At 47.8% G+C, this 20,272-nt stretch overlaps 1 protein-coding gene across 1 annotated transcript in view; it reads right to left on the bottom strand.

Moving 5' to 3' along the window:
* RHOJ (ras homolog family member J) overlaps window positions 1-20,272 on the bottom strand; it is a 99,478-nt gene that overhangs the window by 13,682 nt on the left and 65,524 nt on the right. The window contains exons 3-4 of the mRNA XM_006110762.4: window positions 5,305-5,469; window positions 2,275-2,370 (exon numbers count right to left, since the gene is read on the bottom strand). Of these exons, the coding sequence (XP_006110824.2) occupies window positions 2,275-2,370; window positions 5,305-5,469 (261 nt within the window). The remainder of the gene's footprint in view (window positions 1-2,274; window positions 2,371-5,304; window positions 5,470-20,272) is intronic.

The raw sequence follows: 20,272 nt of genomic DNA, 5'->3' as shown, positions 1-20,272 counted from the left end.
CTGGCGTTGGCAGGTGTGAATATTTCATGTTCTTTTCTCCATCCTGTCTCCTAACCCAGAGCGGTAACGCTTTATAAATGGAAAAGACGATCCCAAAAAACAGAAGTCTATGGGCCTGAATCTCCTTTGCAGCAAGGCCCCTGCATGTAGCTGTGTCAAATGGCCTTCAGCAGGTAAATGAGAATCAGGTTGGATGTGCTTGTGTGGGAGTAAATAAGGGTACGTCTGGACTGCGTTGCTCTTTCGGGATACTGGAAGTAGCAATGCTGAAATAGCAATGCTGTGTCTTTAAAAGCGCCCGCTATTTCCCGAAATAGCCGGTGCGCTATTTCAGCATCCCTGTAACTCTCATTCCATGAAAGTTAAGGGATTTGTCAGAATAGTGCCTTATTTTGAAATTCGGCTCTGTGTAGACAATGCCAAATTTCAAAATAAGCTCTTTCGATTTGTGTAGTGCAAATTGCGTAGCTTATTCTGACAGAAGGGTGCTGTCTAGAGGCACCCTAAGAGTGGAATTTGTCACAACATGATTAGCCCATGTAGCACCAGAGAAAATATATTCCAGCTTGTTATTTTAGACAAGATTTTATATCCATCTCCTACATATGGCCGTTGGCTAAAAAGCAGGATCTAAACACACTGAAACTTTGGGAGAGCTCCCATCCAGATGAGAACTTTCCAGGTCATTCTCATCACTGCAGGCTACATGCAGCTTCTGTAGGTTGAGATTCATATATTTTTTGCAGTGTTGAATGTTACTCTGCGAAACACAGATATAAATTTTCTCCCAGGAGAACTAGCTATTGCCTTTATAGGCTAATTTAAATGAATAACACCCACAGTGTACAGTTTCACATGACGTATAAAATAATCTATTCTGTATCCATTTTGTTATGACCAAATAAGGTAAAACACTGCAGGAGATGATCCCAAACCAAACATAAAAACATTAGATGTTTCATTTCATTCAGATGTCTCATATGTGCAGTGTGCTTGTTATATATCAGAGATGTAATAGTGGGATTACAGAATAACCAATGTAAGACTAAAGACAGGCTTAAAGGTGCAAACACATTTCAGGTTTGGCTCTAGAATGTTTGAATTTGAGGTTGTAGGATAGGCCCAAGTTGAGTGAAACTGTAGGAAAAAATGAAACAATTGTATGTGATTGAAATACAGGCAGTCCCCGACTTACGCGGATCCGACTTATGTCGGATCCGCACTTACGAACGGGGCTTTCTCGCCCCAGAGCTCGCAGGCAGTGGTCCCGCCACCTCAACCTCCGGGGCGAGAAAAGCTGCTCCCAGTGCCCCTGGTCTGATGGGGACCGTCTCCAGCAGACCAGGGGCACCGGGAGCAAAGCCGCAGCAGCGGCAGGGTCCCGCGCTTCTGAGGCTTTGCTCTGGCAAAAAGCAAAGCCTCAGAAGCGCGGGAACCCGCCGCGGCTGCGGCTTTGCTCCTGGTGCCCCTAGTATGCTGGGGACAGTCTCCAGCAGACCAGGGACACCGGGAGCAAAGCCGCAGCGGTGGCGGGGTCCCGCGCCTCTGAGGCTTTGCCAGAGCAAAGCCTCAGAGGCGCTGCACCCCGCTGCCGCTGCGGCTTTGCTCCCCGTGTCTCTGGTCTGCTGGGGGGGGGCGCAGATAGTGTGCCCCCCCCCCAGCAGACCAGGCTTTTGTTGTGGACCCTGGGGCAGAGCAGCTGGGGCGCTGCCGGTTGGTCCCGCAGCGCCGCTCTGGGCACTACTGGACCAACCTGGCAGCACCCCGGCTGCTTTGCCCCAGGTCCTGATTCAGCAGCGGCTGAATTGGGACGCCTGGGGCAGAGCAGCTGGGGTGCTGCTGGGTTGGTCCAGTAGCGCCGAGGAGCGGTGGCGTTACTGGAGCAACCCAGCAGCACCCCAGCTGCTCTGCCCTAGGCGTCCCCAAGTCAGCCGCTGCTGAAACTGACCAGCGCTGACTACAGGAAGCCCGAGGCAGAGTTGCTCTGCCCCGGGCTTCCTGGAATCAGCCGCTGATCAGTTTCAGCAGCAGCTCACTTGGGGACGCTTGGGGTTCTTAAGTTGAATCTGTATGTAAGTCAGAACTGGCGGTCAGTTTCAGCAGCGGCTGAATCTGGACGCCAGTTCCGACTTACATACAGATTCAACTTAAGAACAAACCTACAGTCCCTATCTTGTACGTAACCCAGGGACTGCCTGTGTACACAAAGTAAAGTTGTGGCCAAACTATTTTACAGCCTGGCTCCCGACAAGAGGGCCATAGAAACAATGATACCTCTTTAGCCAGCTTCATTCCATGTTCGTAAGTGAGGGGTTTCTCCTTCATGTAAAGTAGTCGAGCCAAAGTTTTGGGATCGTCACGAAGATCAATCTAGCAGGAAAACACACACACAGTGCTAAACACAACATTCCTGTAGATGCGTTGAAACAGGTACTCAGAGCATACGGCTCCACAGCCTCATGCAAGAATGAATATTTCAAGGACACCCTTCTTGTCCCCAGCTAGAGATGAAAATTTCTAGTTTTTACACCTTAGCAAAAGATGGACTAAATAGGACACGGTCTCCAAAAGATGTTGGTATAAAAAAGGGTCTAATGTATTTCTAACTCACCATTATTTGTAGCATCCTTTTAGAAGTCTGAAAAATATTTTCTTCATTTGGTAAACCTTGATTTTTCTCCAATAATTTTACGGGTTTGGGCCGCATTCTGCAAGAGGCAGGAATACCTTCAACTCTTACCAGAGGGTGTTAGTCATTCTCAAGAGATACTTGGCACCTTGCAGGATTAGGCCCATCACAAAGGATACGTCTACCCAGCGGCATTATTTTGGGCTAAAGTCCGTTATCCTGAAATAGCGTTCTGTGTGTCTTAACAGCACACCTGTTATTTCAAAATACATGTGAAATAATGGACTGCTTATTCCGGCCTCCTGTAAACCTCACTGCACGAGGATTAAGATGCCGGAATCACGATTTCTTTTGAAATTAGTGCTGTGTAGACAGTGCCAAATTTCGAAATAAGCTATGCAATTTGCATAGCTCAAATTGTGTAGCTTCTTTCGAGGTATGCGCTACTGTATAGATGTACCTGAAGAGAGTGTATGCAAGTTAGCTGCAGAACTGGCCTAGCTGAAACTTACAAATGTTTTTGCAACACAGCAATTGATTTAAAAAAAAAAATCCAGCTCTGAAGAATATAGTCATCCTAATGTGACCATTTGGCAGGAGGGAACCGCCGAGTTGGGGATATCTGGTGACATTTGGAGGAAGACGATAAAGACGAAAAATATAGGTCTGAACAGGTGGTCATGTGCCTATGACTCTGCTCTGCAGCTAGGCTTTGTCCCTCCTCTTGGTAGTGGCTGACAGCTGCTGACCCAGGACCCATGAAGTGCAGCCCCAGTGTGAGGCTCCTCCCCTGACATCCTATTGGTGGAGCCACAGAGCAGCTGATTGGCCTGCTGGCCCTATTTAAGCCAGCAACAGGAACAGGAAGCTGTCTGAACAACTGGAATCCAGCCTGCTATGGACTGCATGCTTCTTGCTCTTGCTCTCCTGGCTTGGCTCCTAACCTCCAGTTTCAGTCTTGTACACAGGAACTTTGGAGCGGGGTGGATGATTTTTTTTTTTTGGTAAACGTGGACTGCAATTTTTTTAAATAAAAAGGAGTTCAAAATAGCCATGCAATGAGTGTGCGTAAGAGATGTTAATGACATATTTGAGTGGAAACAGTGACTGGTAAAATGATTTTGTTATAACACACTAAACATTTATACAGCAATAAAGGTTTTATAGAAATTATCTTCTGGGATCATGGTGGGCAGCTCGGCTGCCATGGTCCCCCCACTCCCTTGGCTGGCTCTGCCTGCTGCTGCTTTACCTGCTTGGTGAGGCCAGTGCCAGATGAGTGTGGGCGCGGCTTTTGGTCAGTGGGGCCGGGCCCCGGCTTCTCCTGCGTTTGCACCCTTCACATCGCTCCTGCATATGGGCCTGGGTTTGTCTTCTGCCTCTGATGTCCTAGTATCCTGACCCAGCTGATCTTGGCTCTTGAATGAGGACTCTGGCTCTAAGCACTAGGTCTGGCTGCCCACGACTTGGCCTCAACAGTCTGCTTACTCTGTTTTTTTTTTTTTAATGTTCCATTAAACTGAGTGTGCCAGACAAGGTCGGAGATAGGATATTGGATCATGGACTCTGGGGGGAGGAAGTTGTCTAAGCAGGACTGGGCTGGGCTAGAAGAAGCTGTGTTGGCTCTAAAGAGTTTGTGAACCCGTCATGGCTTATGGAAGGCTAATCAGGGAAGGGAGTGAAGGTTGTGGGTATAGTTGGGGGATGTAATATGGGACTGGCTCCAGAAAAATATAATTAATTTAAAACTCAGTAAAAAACAACAGTGATATTGAGGAGCCATTCACACAGAATATGGCTACACTGGACCTGTGGCTGCAGGTGTAATTTCCTGCATGGTAGATCTACCTGTGCTAACTCGGATCAAGCTAGTGCACGGAAAATAACAGATCTGGCTCTGATTTCTGGCTTGTACGTTCTCTTTCTCCCAAGGAAGGGAGAGCTGAGGCAGCAGGAGTAGTGAGGTGTACTTGCCAACCTGAGTCTGTATCTAGGGTTTTAGATGGGATTGTATTTGGGTGGCTAATCGATGCCGCTGCTATTTTTAGTGTGTGGGTTCAATTGGAGCCAGTGTGAATATGCCTTCTCGACCTGGGAATTATAATGTAGATACACCCACAGAGTGATCTTTGGGAAGGTTGGGAAACTAGACACATTATGTTTTCTCAGGGCTTGGGGAAGCCTGCTTGTTTCACTTGATGTGAGGTTTGCTTTGAGTTTGGTATCAGGTCTGCCAGGGTGGAAGCAGGTGTGTGCAGAACAGCAGAGTTTTCCGGGGCCCTGGGACCAGGGTTGCCAACAGCCTCCATGGGCCCCTGGGCAAGGTTTGGGGGGGGGGGGGGGGGCTGGTACCATGTTCCTCAGGCGGAAGGGCCCCCTCCAGCCCTCAGAGCTGCACGAAGCATGTGGTACGGTGCTCCGGCGGCCATTTAAAGGGCCCAGTGCTCTGGCCACGGCCGCAATGTCAGCAGCCAGGAGTCCCTGGCCCCTTTGAATTGCCGGGCAGTGGGGTTACTGCCCTTTTCCTTTCCCCCACCTATTGGCAGGCCTGCCTGGGACAGCAGCCAAACCTCACTCTGAGCAAGTTCCATCTGGCTCTGAGTGAACAAGGCCTGCCTGGCTGTAGAGTGCAAGACCCCTTGTGCGGATCAGCTGGCTTCCTGGTTTATAGCTACCTGTGTTCCTATGAGCACATAAGGCACATGCGGCATGCTGACTTTCAGTTCAGGCACCCACTCTTCCTGGACGTTGTGGTAAGAGGCAGGGTTCACCACGGAGAAGCAGATCAAGAACACATCTGTGTTTGGGTAGGACAGGGGTCTGAGCTGATTGTAGTCCTCCTGTCAGAGAACAAAGGCGGGTGTTAGCCATGAGTCACACAGGCAGCCTCACCGTGCATCTGCATGCACATTACATGCGTCCCAACAACGCGGCTGCTGAATGTCAGCGAGAGCTGATACATTCCAGAGGGTGGAATGGCCACTGCAACGGGGTGATGAAGGTTTCCCACAGCCAGCTCCTTGGCGGAGTCCAGTCTCCGAGATACCTTTTACGTGGGCATTGCACAGAGAGGCAGTGGGTTGCATATTCGATTTTCAAAGCAACTGCAGCATTGCTGCCTTTGATGATAAAAGAAAAAAAAGCCTTTGGGAGTAAAACCAGCTCCATAGGTTGTACTTATTGGCCTTCGCCTTCCATAGACCATAATCCCAGAATGATTATTTGACTGCCACTCTCCTTGGTGCCAGGTAACCACGCTAGAGGACATTCACACTGTGCACTTTACATTAAGTAATTTCTGCAGGGTGTATAAAACCTCACAAATAGTGCAGACATGGCCAGACACAACACAAATGAACCTTTGGCTCTTCAGTTACATCACACTCTCCCATTATCTCCAACGCCACTTCAGTCAGAAAGAGGAACTCTCACCCTGGGAATTTAGCAGCGTCTTGGCAGATTGAATCCAGTTGGTGACTCAAAGGCCAGGTCTATGCTATGAGGTTATGTTGAAATAAGTTATTTTGAAAGAATAACTCCTGAAATAACTATTTCGAAATAAGCGTATTCCTCTTCACAAGCAGGAGTTATTATTTCGAAATAACAGGCTTGGTAGTGTAGGTGCTCACTTTGTTATTTCAAAATAAGGGGAGTTGTTTCGAAATAAGTCCCCAGTGTAGATATGCCCAAAGTGATTTGATATTTCCACTGGCTTCTGTCTGGTGAGGGGAGAGGTCATCTTTCCCCTGAGGCTGTACAGCTTTCAGGTCCCTTAGACATACCACATCGTTAGCTGATCTGATAACTGGGAAGCTTGTTAGAAGGACAAATGTGGGTTCCCTCTCAGTCCTGAGCATTGGAGCATCTGTAGGAATTTTGCAAGGCATGTGAAATGGATCTGGGGTAAGAGCATACGGAGTCTCACCAGCAAAGTTCCCTCTAATCTTTCCCATCCATGTGCGGAATAAATTTTCAATGTGCACCGAGGCATGTGTCAATGTGCACTACCTATAGAAACACAACAATCTAGATGTGGGCACTCTGCTAATCAGCTGGGCAGCATTTGAAACTCTCCTGAGCGGCCACACAAGCGCACAGCTTACAGGGAACACTGCCCACTAGTCCCTTCTTGGGCAAGTCACATTCATGTTAGAGATGCTGGGTAGAAGTTAGGGTTTTCTGTTTTCCTGCAAGTGGCTCAAACATTCTTAGTGTGTATGGAATTAGCCTGTGGGAGTAGTTAGTGGTGGTCACCCCTTTCAATCTCTGCTTAGGCTTTTTGAGTCATCAGATTAGAATCCTGGCCTAGCCCACACGTGGCAGCCCTCAACTAGAGTGATCTTCCCTGACTTCCAGCAACTTCTGTGTCAAAATACTTTTTGAATGGGAAATGGCCTTCCAGACAAAAAAGGACACTTTCGAGCAAAATGTTTTTCTAACAGGGAACCCAGAGACCTCTGGAAATGTTCTGTTACTGTCTCCTCCAGGTTTGAAGCTTGGGCCATGTGAAAGAGCAGAGCTTTTACTTAGCCAAAATCTTTTCATTATTTATATCATGGGAGCACCCAAACTGTGTAGGGTCGCTCGCTGCTCGGCGTGTGTTCTTCTGCACCAGCTTATGAGGCAGTTTCAAGTGGTAGCTATACTGCCTACACATCATCTTAAAATGTGCAGACTTAAGCTTTTAGCTCTGAAGGGTTCCAGTTCGAACCCTGGTGTCAGCCAGGATGGCCGCCAGCACGCACACATTGCATGAAGGCACAGGAAAACGCAGTTTCTCTCCTGTAAGACAAAAAGCGGAGTAATGGGCGACCATGTTCTAGTAGGCTTGGCAGGGTGCTGGTTGGCACAAGAGCTCATAGTAACCCTTCGACACTGACTGAAAAGTATCCACAATCCCCAGCTGCTTCTCTGCCTAGTGATCATTAACTGACCAATATTTTGTAGGGGAGAAGGCGGGTGGGGGTGTCAAGGAGGGACTGAGTGGTGAGAAGGAAATGGCCTGGTTTATCAGTTCAGGGAGGATGTTCCAGGCAGGCCGACCAATAAGGAGTGGGGGGTGAAATAGGGGCAGTTGCCCAGGGGCCCGGTGATTCAAAGGGGCCTGCAGCTCCTGGTTGCCACTGCTGCAGCAGTGGTGGCCGCTGAAGTCCTGGGCCCCTTTAAATCACCACCAGACTGCCATGCCATGTGCTCCGGGCATCTCTGAGGGCCAGCTGCCCTGACCCCGCCTCTTCCATCTGAGGTCCCACCCCTTCTGGGACACAGAGCCAGTCCCTTCACACCTTGCCTGGGGGCCTGTGAAAGCTGTAAGCCCCCCTGGTTCCATGCACCAGGATCAGCATGAAAGAAAATGCAAAGAGACTGGTGAGAGAATTGGCTAAATGTGCCTCACAGCTGGCACCACTGGTGGAGCAGAGAGCGTGCTGTGTCAAGAGGCAAAACAGGGAGGGACATATGGTTGAGGATGACAAGAAGCTTCCATTGGATACAGTGAGTGGAGGGAGTCAAAGAGGGAGCCGACCTAAGTTCCAGCTAAGGCTTAGCAGCCTATTAAGTGCAGTGCAGGGCTGCAGCAGGAAGAGGTGCCTCTCTTTGCCAGCCCTGCACCTGTCATGGCTGGGGAAGAGGCACCTATCCTGCAGCCCCAGCTCTATCATGGTGTGGAGAGACACCTCTTCCCTCCAGCCCAGGTGCTGGTGCAGAGAGAGTGAGTTTGGGAGAGTCCTCTTTTCCCACTGTAGTCCCAGGACAGCCTGCACTCCAAACCTTTAATCGCCGGCCCCACTCCAGAGCCTGCACCCCCAACCAGAGCTCTCACCCCACTACCCCAACCCTCTACCCCAGCCCTAAGCCCCTCATTCCAAGACCCAACCCCCCTGCTAGTGCCCTCACACCCCTGCACCCCAACCCTGACCCCCCACATACTCCATTTTTGGTGCACATCACAAAATTCATTCCACACATGCAAGGGGAAAATAGAGGCAACACTGGAGCCAACATTATCTGCCTAGTGAAACAATTCAATGATGGCTGAGTTTTGCGTGGCGTGGAGGAGGGAAAATGTCAGTGTCAAAACTCTGGCCTCCTGCCATCTGTATTATATGTTATTTTAACTATGAAATAATTTTACAACCAGAATATCAAAGTTGATGACTTCTCCAAAGGTAAACACACTTATCCAATCTCCGTATGAACTGGTGCTGGAAGCTGCGTGGCAATTGGCTTTTCATACACTTTTGGTTTGCTTGTTACAAAACAGATCTTTCAGATAGACACAAGATGGCAGCAGATACTCTATGCATTTTCTTATTTAGGCCCTTGCAAATCAGCAGGCTAAATATATCTGGTTTAAAAATTCAAGACTTGCTTATTTAGAGAGGCTGAAACTTAGTGTGCTGTTAAAAACTACTGCCTAAAAGCCCTGAACATTCTGCATAGTGGTGACAGGTCTTTTCAGAAAGTTCATTTAATTTTATTTTGCTTGTCACTTTGGAGCTTATGAGGACTGTTTGTTCTCATTGCGTGTTTGCAGCGTGAGATGTTATATAAGCAATAGGTGGGAAGAGAAAGGATGTCTACACGTTACACATAAGGATCTTGTCTCCTGTCAAGCCACGTTGGTTGCTCAAGTTGACGCTGACAAGCATGAGAGTTATGCTTGCATATTAGATCTAGGGCTTATTAGATCTAGGGCTCCCGTGTAATCCAACTCCCTGGGCCCACAGGAATTGCCATGCCTAATAGGATTGCGTCCTACATCTGACAGGGCCCACTATCGGCAGTTCATAGGACCAGTGGAAGAAAACCCATCATAAACCTTTGGGGCCACCTGCCCATTGGGTAGCTTTGGATTGCTGCAGGAAGTCATTGAGGCCAAGAATTTAACAAGTTTCAGAAAGGGACCAGGCATTTAGTTAGCTATGGTGACTATCCAGAGGAGTTGTTTTTAATTATAACAAATTTGGAAGAGATATTAAAGCGTGTGTGTTGGGGCTTTTGTTGATCTTTAACTATTTGAGATCAGGGTTAGACCTTTATGGGGTCCAGAACACCATGCAAGAATATGGGGCTGGCCACTGTTAGAATCAAGATCCTGGACTAGATAAACCTTGGATCTGATCCAATCTGGCAAGTCCTATATTCCTGTGCTCACAGCTGCTATTTGCTTTGTGCCTTAAAGCAAGGGGCAGAGCAAAATGATTTTTATCCCAGCAAACGTAACAGTGGCTACACCCACTAGCTGAACACATAACATAGTGGTCAAAATCCTTTCCCACACCATGAATCACAAGCTACAGCAGCAAAAAGTTCAGGACATACGATCTACCCCATCTCAATCTAACCAGACAGACAGAATGTCACCGCTGCAGTTTTACCGGGCAGGGGGCCCGAACTTCCCCAGGTCACAAGCAGAGTGACCCTGCTCAGTTTGCTCTTGGAAGGGGGAAAGATGTGGCGTAGTGGGGGTGCTGTCTGCTCTGTATCCTGGAGTCCCCCTGCGCTATGATGTGTGATTCCCACTGACTCACCGACATGTTGTGATGTAGTGTCAGTACCTTGCTGGTTGCTGTGCTTGAGTTGTGGGCTGTGGATGACCCCTCCTGGCCTCTGCCTGTGAGCACTGCCCAGCAGGTGGGCTGCCTAAGTCAGGTAGACAAAGACCCAGCTGGTCAGAGGAGTTGGGGCAGCGAGGGAACTAGGGAAGTGAGTGTTCAGGGGAAGGGTCTGTCTTGGGCTGGAACCATGAAGGAGACAGACTAAGGAGGGGCTGGAATCTAGGGGCCTAGGGACCCCATCTCATCCTGGCCCAGACTCCTGTAGACACATCACATCTATGCAGTGCGGTATCCTGGAGAAGCAATAAACCCCCTCTATTCTACCGGTTGGCGGGGAGTCTGTTCTTGCTGCTACGGGGGTGCAGTGTCACCTGACTACGCCGCCACAGGTTGTGCCTCTCTGTATCCCTCTTGGGATATCAGCTGGTAGGTTGAAAATTCTTAATCCAATCCACTATTTTACAATCCCATTTTTCTTGATTTTCATAGGGAAATCCCATGCCCTGAAATCTTGGCTTTTAGGATTATAAAGGTTTCTGCCTGAAGTTTTTTTACTGGTTTATCAGATGACCTTGGGCATTAAGCTTCATCTCTTTGTGTCTCAGTGTCCCCATCTGTCAAAGAGGGATATTGACACCCGCTATGTAAAGAGCTTTGAGATCTACAGATGACAAGTGATATATAAGAGCTAGGTGTTGATACTATTCATTAAAGGGCCTCAATTACTTTCATGCCCATGCAGTGTGATCTTAGAAGAATAGAAGTATAGACCTGGGAAGGACCTCAAGAGGTCATCTAGTCTAGTCCCCTGCATCAAAGGCAGGGCTATGTAATAACTAGACCATTCCTGATGGCTACGTCTAGACTGGCATGATTTTCCGCAAATGCTTTTAACGGAAAAGTTTTTCCGTTAAAAGCATTTGCGGAAAAGAGCATCTAGATTGGCACAGATGCTTTTCCGCAAAAACACTTTTTGCGGAAAAGCGTCCGTGCCAATCTAGATGCAGTTTTGCACAAGAAAGCCCCGATCGCCATTTTCGCCATCGGGGCTTTTTTGTGCAAAACAGTTTTTAGCTGTCTACACTGGCCCTCTTGCGCAAAAACATTTCCAGAAAAGGGCTTTTGCCCGAACGGGAACATCAAAGCATTTGTGCAAGAAGCACTGATTTCAGACAGTAGAACGTCAGTGCTTTTGCTCAAAATCAAGCAGCCAGTGTAGACAGCTGGCAAGTTTTTTCACAAAAGCGGCTGCTTTTGCGGAAAAACTTGCTAGTCTAGATGCAGCCGATGAGTGTTTGTCTAAGCTGTTCTTAAAAGTGTCCAGTAGGAGATTCCACAATATCCCTATGTAATTTGCTGCAGTGCTTTGCCACTTGTACAATTGGGAAGTTTTCCCTAATGCCCAAATTAAACCTCTATTTCTGCAATTCAAGCCCATTACTTCTTGTACTGTTCTCTGTGGTTAAGGAGAACAATTTTTCTCCTGCCTCCTTATAACAACCTTTTATGTATGTGAAAACTGTTATCACCTCCACCCCTAGTCCTCTCTTCTACAGCCTGATCACACCCATTTTTTCAATCTTCCCTCATAGGTCATGTTTTTACACCGATTAAGCTAAACCAGTTCAAGTTCTGTGTGGTCACAATGATGTAGAATAGAAAGTATTCCATGATATTCTGCGGAATAACAGTGTTCCCCTATGACTGGTACAGTAGAAGGGGGAGAAGAATGAAAGGGCAAAGTTTAGAAACAGGAGTTGCCACTGTATTAAATCCACCCTAAAGGGGAAGGTGTAATTAAGATACACAACTCCAGCTATGTTAATTATACAGCTGGAATCAACGTACCTTGATTTGAGTTTCCCCGCTATCCCCACATTGTGAGGCCAACGACAGCAAATCTAAAAGGGTGTCACAAGGAGGAAGGAGAAAATTTGTTCCTCTTGGTTTCTGAGGACAGGACAAGGAGTAATGGGCTTAAAGTGCAGCAGGGGAAGTTTAGATTGGACATTAGGAAAAAATTCCTAACTGTCAGGGTGGTCAAATATTGGAATAAATTGCCAAGGGAGGTGGTGGAATCTCCCTCTCTGGAGATATTTAAGAACAGGTTAGATAGACATCTGTCAGGGATGCTGTAGACAGAGCTTGGTCCTGCCTTGAGGGCGGGGGGCTGGACTCGATGACCTCTCGAGGTCCCTTCCAGTCCTATGATTCTATGATTCTATTGTAACCCCCAAGGAGATTGCTTGGATTCCCGGGGCTTTGTCTGCTGGCAGCTCAGGGAGAAGCACTCTGAGTTTGCCTTGGCTCCCCCTCCCTACCAGGGCCAGAGTCTGCCCGGCAACCCACAGGGAGTGAGATGCCCCTCCCAGGGGGAAGGAGAGACCATTGTTGAGGGGAGTCTGGAGCCAGCCAGGAAAAGGGGAGGACTGAGTGTGTGGGAGCTAGTAAGCCCCAGGCCTGCAGGCAGGGTTCCCCCTGAGAGCTAGCCTCTAGGGACCTGAAGGCAGGATCCCTCAGCTGGGTTTATGTCTCCACTGTTGATTCCCAGTTGTGGAGTTTGCTGGGAGGCTTCCCCAGCCAGGCGGAGTTGGCTCTCCAGCTCCCTGGGTGAGAGAGTCACTGCATGGTCAGCTGGGCTCTAGCAGCAAGTTCAGGGCTGCTGCCTGCTGTGTGGGTCTGGAGGCTGGCCTGGGAGGCTGTAGTTTTGAATTTTGGTGCAGTTGTGGGGTCTGCATCTTGAGCCCTGCACCCCTTCACGGTGAGGGGAAATTCTGGGACCGAAGCAGCCTGGTTCCTGCTTGAAGAGGACCCCTGTGAGAAGAGAGCAGCCCCTTTGCAGAGACTGAGTCATCTCTCAACCTGAGGCTCATTCATGGAGTGTGTGAGTGCACCAATTTTTAGTTAGTAAGTCAGGGAATTTGTTTGGGGATTTTATTACCTGCAGCCTATTAAACTGTGGAGGGATTTGCTGCCTTCTCCCATTTGTGAGTCCTTTGGGCTGTACTGGACCTAGTCAGCCCCACTGCTAAACCTCTGCAGAGAAGGATTGTCTGGTCAACAGTCATCAAGGGCCCCAACAAAGTACGCGTACCAACGGGACACTAACTTCACAGTTGCAGGGCACCGGTGACCCTAAAAATAATGTTTTACCCTGTTCTGTTATAATTGTCTCCTGTTTAATATAATTGTGTTTATTATAGTGTATGTGTTTGTGTTATTTTCTGGGAGTCTCCAACTATCTGGTGAATACGTGGGGATTATCCTGGGCTAGAATTTTCCTCCCAAGCTGCCCTGGCAACCCTGCTAGGAAGGAGTGAGGGGGGTGGAGGCACCGCCAAGTACATCAATCAGAAAGAATAAAATTGAGTAGGTGGCGGGATCCAGAAGAACCCAGACCCATCCATCCGAACCTGAAAGGAGATTGGCTCTAAAAGAAGGTAACCAGGTGGAGAGGGGGCGCTACATTGGAGGCACCGCTGGGATCCCGTCTTTTAAACTCATACCTTATATACACTCCTGCTGTCTTCCTGGGATATTAAGTAAATTCCCAGTATGGATTATCAGAAGAGGCTTATAGCTTGGTGTGAGCTGGAGGGAGCTGACCCTGAACGCCACTTTCTGCTCACTAATGTACCCACTGAATGGGAAATTAGACAAATTGAAGATGAGATTGCTAATGTCAGAGAATGGGGAACCTGTGTGGTTCGGAGTCAGATGAAAGCACAAGGGGAAGCTACTTTATCTCTTCTTGTAGAGAGCAAGATTATACTGTCTACTGTAGTGACTCCCCATGTAATTCTGCCAGATGGAGAGAAGGACGGATGGAAGGTGACCATTCAAACACAATCACGTTTTCCCTCCCCATCTGCCCCACCATCTGAAACTAATGGTTTTCAGTCCAAATTGGGGAACTTCCTTATGCAGGAAGGGAAGACCATGACTGAATTAAGGACTCTTTTGGGAAGTAGTCCTGTGCCTCCTTCCAGTTCTACAGACCAAATAATTTTTGCTATGGGAAAAGCAATAGGGGAGTCCATAAAGACAGCATATGAATCAGGTCCTTACAGAAAACTGAAGTTCTTTTCAGGCATTAAACCTGTGCCTGTAGGGGAAGATGACTATGACACTTGGAGGCATCAACTAAATCAGGTGATGCAGGAATGGCAATGTAGTGAGGCTGAAAAGAGGAAACGTGTGGCAGAAAGCCTGCGAGGACCTGCAGGGAATGTAATCTGTGCATTAAAAGCCAGCAAGCCTGCTGCCACTGTTGATGACTATCTCTCGGCGATGGAGGATGCCTTTGGGAGCCTAGAGACTGGGGAAGACCTCTACTTTCAGTTTCGATCCTGTTACCAACATTCAGGTGAAAAACTATCTTCCTATCTTCACAGATTGGAACCATCCCTTCAACTGTGCATCCGCCGTAAAGGCACTGAAAGGAGCAAGGAACACCGAGTACGACTAGAACAGGTCATACGAGGTGCCATTTATGATGATTTTCTAATTATGAAATTGAAACTTGCAGACCGATTGGACAGTCCTCCAGAATTCCACCAACTGCTGCGAGAAGTCCGGGAGGAGGAGGAAAAGAGAACGGTTAGAGAGAGGAATAAGATCTCAGTGAGCCAGACCATTGGTCCTCAGAAACTGAAGGATGACCTTTGTCTGCCTACCACTGAGGACCTCCATCAACAGCTCAAAACCCTGACAGCACAGCTCACTGAATTTATGACGAGTAAGATGCCTCAGGGGTCACCTAGCGATATTCTTTCACCAACTTTGACAGAAAGGAAGTACCCTCCTTTTCACCCAGGGAGAAGGGACCCCAACAGAGAACCTGTAAAGAAAACCTTGGTGACCCTCCCAAGGAACAAGAGATTCTGCTACCGATGTGGCGAGGATGGGCACATTTCCACCCAGTGTGACAACCCAAGGAATGAAGAGAAGGTAGCGCAACGAAAAAAGAAGCTACAGGGAAACTCCCAAGGATCCCAGTAATGGAGCATACTGGGAGCCATTACAGTCAGAGCTCCACTAAGTTGTGTTATGAACAGCCTTCCTGAAGCCCATTCCCAGAAGGATTGATAGGCCCAGCAGCGGTAGTTAATGTGATGGTAGAAGGGATTCCCTGTAGGGCCCTGCTGGACAGTGGATCTCAGGTCACCATCATTACTAGAGAATTCCATCGGCAATTCCTCCCTCAAGTGAAGATCCATCCTCTAGAAGGATTGGCAATATGGGGCCTTAGCAATGCTAGTTACCCATACGATGGATATGTACTAGTGACTTTACGTTTTCCTGCAGAACTGGCTGGATGTCTCCAGGATTGTGATACTCTGGCTTTGATTTGTCCTGAGACACAAAATTCTGATGGCATTCCCATATTGATTGGAACCAACAGCAACATGTTCCAATCTTTGGCCACACTTTGTGGTCGTTTGGGCCAGAAGACCCCAGATGTGGTTCGCCCTCCATGGAGAGAACTGACCCTGGGCTCATCCACAATGCCTTCTGACCATGATAGCTCTGACGATGAATCTCTAGGGAAAGTAGTAAGAGTATCCAAAGCTGTTCTGTCCATACCCCCACATGGTGAGATTGACTTGAGGGGAAAACTTGAGAAGCACAGTAGCAGCCTTCCTCATACAGTAATGATGGAGTCCTCTGATGGAGATAACCTCCCTAGTGGTCTGATGGTTCTGAGAGGTTTATTGTCCTTACCACAGCTGGAAGAAGCTGGCATTATGGTCAGAATACGAAATGAAACCAACCATCCCATAGCCATCAGGAGAGGAATGGTATTGGCACGATTGTATAGAGTAGAGAGTGTTATGAGCCCTGCAGCTGCAGCCAGAAAGCCCTGTAAGGCATTGGATCCTGATCTTTTTAATTTTGGTGATTCTCCTGTATCTCCCAGTTGGAAAGACCGGTTAAAAAAGCAGTTAAGCGAGAGACCTAATGTGTTCTCCACTGAAGAATGGGATGTGGGGTGTGCCCTTAACGTGGAACACACCATTCGTTTGGCAGATGACAGGCCTTTCAGGGAGAGGTCCCGAAGACTGGCACCTGCAGACATTGAGGATGTGAGAAAGCATATCCAAGAACTATTGGAAGCAGGAATAATTTCTGAATCCCGTAGCCCCTATGCATCCCCCATTGTGGTGGTGCGGAAGAAAAATGGGACTGTGCGCATGTGTGTGGACTATCGCACACTGAATAAAAGGACCATCCCAGATCAATACACTGTACCTAGGGTAGATGATGCCTTAGCTTGCCTAGCAGGAAGCAGATGGTTCTCTGTCTTAGATTTACGAAGCGGCTACTACCAGATCCCGATGAGCTCTGAAGACAAAGAGAAAACAGCTTTCATTTGTCCCTTGGGATTCTACCAGTTTGAGAGGATGCCCCAAGGTATCTCAGGAGCTCCTGCTACATTCCAGCGTTTGATGGAGAAGACAGTGGGGGATATGAATTTGTTAGAAGTGCTGGTGTATTTGGATGACTTAATTGTTTTTGGGAAAACTCTGGAAGAGCATGAAGCTCGACTAATGAAAGTGTTAGACCGCCTGGACGCTAGTGGGTTGAAACTGTCACTTGATAAATGTCAATTTTGTCAGACCCGAGTAAAATATGTAGGCCATATTGTGTCAGCAGAAGGTGTGGCGACTGATCCCGAGAAGATTGAGGCATTAACCACCTGGCCTGTACCCAAAGACCTGAAAGCTTTACAATCTTTCCTAGGCTTCTGTGGATATTACCGCCGATTTGTAAAAAATTACTCCTCCATTGTGAGACCGCTCACCAATTTGACAAGGGGATACCCCCCAACGTGGAAGAGATCACCCCAACATAAGCTTGCAAGTCCTAATGAGAGGTATTTCAAGGTGAATGAACCATTTGGAGACCGTTGGACAGAGGAATGCAACAGCGCTTTCCATGCCCTTATTGAGAAACTCACCACTGCACCAGTGTTAACCTTTGCAGACCCTACCAAGCCCTATGAACTACACGTAGATGCCAGTCTTGATGGATTAGGAGCAGTTCTCTATCAGAATTATGAGAATAAATGGAAACCTGTGGCGTTTGTCAGTCGAGGGTTGACTGCCTCTGAAAGACACTATCCCGTGCACAAACTTGAGTTTTTAGCTCTCAAATGGGCTGTTGTGGACAAACTTCATGATTATCTATACGGAGCGACCTTTGTAGTAAAAACAGATAATAACCCACTTACTTATGTGCAGACCACGGCTAAACTAGATGCTACTGGTCAGCGATGGATGGCTGCCTTGGCTGCTTATGACTTTAAGCTGCAGTACCGTTCGGGTCAAACCAATGCAGACGCAGATGCATTGTCCCGTCGCCCTCATAACCCACTCGAGGAAGAGTCTGAGTGGATGGAGATACCATCTCCTGCTATTCGTGCCACCTGCAAGGCTGTAATAGGAAAAGTGCAGTCCCCTTATGTAAATGAGGAAAGATATGCTGACACACTGGGGTTGTCTGAGAAGGCTATACCTACCATTTATGCAAACCTCGTTGGGCTAAAGACTTTTGAATTGCCCCAGTTAACTCCGACTGAATTGAGAAGAGCTCAGTGGAAAGATTCAAATATTGGACCTGTGCTGGAAGCTGTAGAAAAGGGTGAAAAACCCGTCTCTAAGGCTAACTTTTCCCCCGGCACAATTCTTCTCTTAAAAGAGTGGGATCGTTTAGTGATTAACAAAGGTTTGTTATTCCGGACCACCCAGACTGTAAGGGGCCATGTGCGGAAACAACTGGTCTTACCCCAAGAATACCAGGAGATGGTGTTGAAGTCTCTGCACGATGATCATGGTCACTTGGGGGTAGATAAGACTTTGGAACTGGTCAGAGATCGGTTTTATTGGCCCAAAATGACACCATCTGTGGAAGACCACTGCAAATGGTGCTCTCGGTGTGTTAAGCGGAAGACTCTGCCAAAAAAGGCAGCGACTATGGTGAACATCGCTACAGATGCACCCATGCAATTGGTGTGCATTGACTTTTTGTCATTGGAGCCTGATAGAAAGAACCACTCCAGTATACTTGTAGTTACTGACCATTTTACAAGGTATTCCCAAGCATATCCCACAAAAGACCAAAAAGCCAGTACAGTGGCCAAAATTTTATGGGACAAATTCTTTGTACATTATGGTTTCCCAGCCCGAATCCATTCTGACCAGGGAAGAGATTTTGAAAGCAGACTAATTCGTGAACTTACAAAAACCCTGGGAATAAGGAAGTCCAGAACGACTCCTTACCATCCCCAGGGAGATCCACAACCGGAGAGATTCAACCGGACTTTGCTAAACATGTTGGGAACACTACATCCATCCCAAAAGACCAGATGGAGTGAGCATGTCAGTTACCTTGTGCATGCTTATAACTGCACTAAAAATGAGTCCACTGGGTTTTCGCCTTATTATTTAATGTTTGGCAGAGAAGCCAGGCTACCAATTGACTTATGTTTTGGGATATCCTCTGATGAAGCTAGCGAAACAACTTATCTCCAGTACATTCAGAGTCTCAGGCATGACTTGCGGGAAGCTTACAGACTGGCCTCCCAAGCAGCCACAAAAAGCAACCTTGCTAACAAGCAGAGATATGATAGTCGGGTCCGTGAACAGGATCTGCAGGTAGGAGACAGAGTCTTAATCCGAAATCTAGGTCTCACTGGAAAACATAAATTAGCTGACCGGTGGAATGCAGACACCTACATAGTGGTTGATAAGCTACCAGACTTGCCTGTATATCGCCTTAGGATGGAAAATGGAAAAAATGTTTGTAAGACTATTCACCGAAACCACCTCTTGCCAGTGGGGCAGTTAATAGGTGAAGAGAAAAATAGTGAATGTGGTTCCTCCCGGCGACCCATTACTCGTTCAAGACTAAGGAAGAAAGTTCCTGCAGAAAGAACCCTTACTGCACAATTTGAATCTGCTGAGGAGGCAGACAGTGAGTCTTTAACCTCCTCTGGGGAAAATGATCCTCATTCACAGAGTAGCAGTGAAGAGGAATTCTTCCCCTATTATCCAATACCTCCTATGCTTCATGAGCAGCTGTGTGAGGTAGAAACTGTTAGAGAGGGAGAATCTGAGCCTCCTCTAGCTCAAATACTTAACCCTGAAGCTGCACCCTTTGTACCCCCTCAGTCAACAATACAGCATGAAGAGGCAAGTGGTTTACCAGCTAGGATGGTTCCACCTGTAGAGGATGTGGGAGAAGCCATGCAACCTGCAGAGAGGGAAATCATTGATTGTCCTGCAGTCATTACTGCTGAGAACCCTGAGAATGAAGAAGCTCCTGTACTTCGACGTTCAGAACGAGAGCGAAAACCTGTACAGAAACTCACCTATGATGTCCCAGGGTCCTCCACCTCTGTCCCTCTGCATTTAGTAAATAGATGGGTGCGGGTGGCCTATTATTGTTTGTGTCTGATAGTTAACAATGGAGACTCCAAGGTTAAGTCATTTATTTAAATATAGTAAAAATGTTATTAATGTAACTTGAATAACAATTTAATGTTTAAATTAATATTGTATGTGGACACAGCAATACTTACTTATTGGCTAATGATATTTATTGTCAACTAAACAATGTATACTATTACCTGATGGAAAGGACCTTGCATGTTTGTGTTGTGGTTAAATGACCCTTGCCGAGGACGGCAAGAACTTTCGCACAGGGAGAGTGTAACCCCCAAGGAGATTGCTTGGATTCCCGGGGCTTTGTCTGCTGGCAGCTCAGGGAGAAGCACTCTGAGTTTGCCTTGGCTCCCCCTCCCTACCAGGGCCAGAGTCTGCCCGGCAACCCACAGGGAGTGAGATGCCCCTCCCAGGGGGAAGGAGAGACCATTGTTGAGGGGAGTCTGGAGCCAGCCAGGAAAAGGGGAGGACAGAGTGTGTGGGAGCTAGTAAGCCCCAGGCCTGCATGCAGGGTTCCCCCTGAGAGCTAGCCTCTAGGGACCTGAAGGCAGGATCCCTCAGCTGGGTTTATGTCTCCACTGTTGATTCCCAGTTGTGGAGTTTGCTGGGAGGCTTCCCCAGCCAGGCGGAGTTGGCTC

Source organism: Pelodiscus sinensis, chromosome 4 (genome assembly GCF_049634645.1).
Source record: "Pelodiscus sinensis isolate JC-2024 chromosome 4, ASM4963464v1, whole genome shotgun sequence".
Classification (NCBI taxonomy): Eukaryota; Metazoa; Chordata; order Testudines; family Trionychidae; genus Pelodiscus; species Pelodiscus sinensis.
This window is presented reverse-complemented; position numbering and strand designations above follow the sequence as displayed.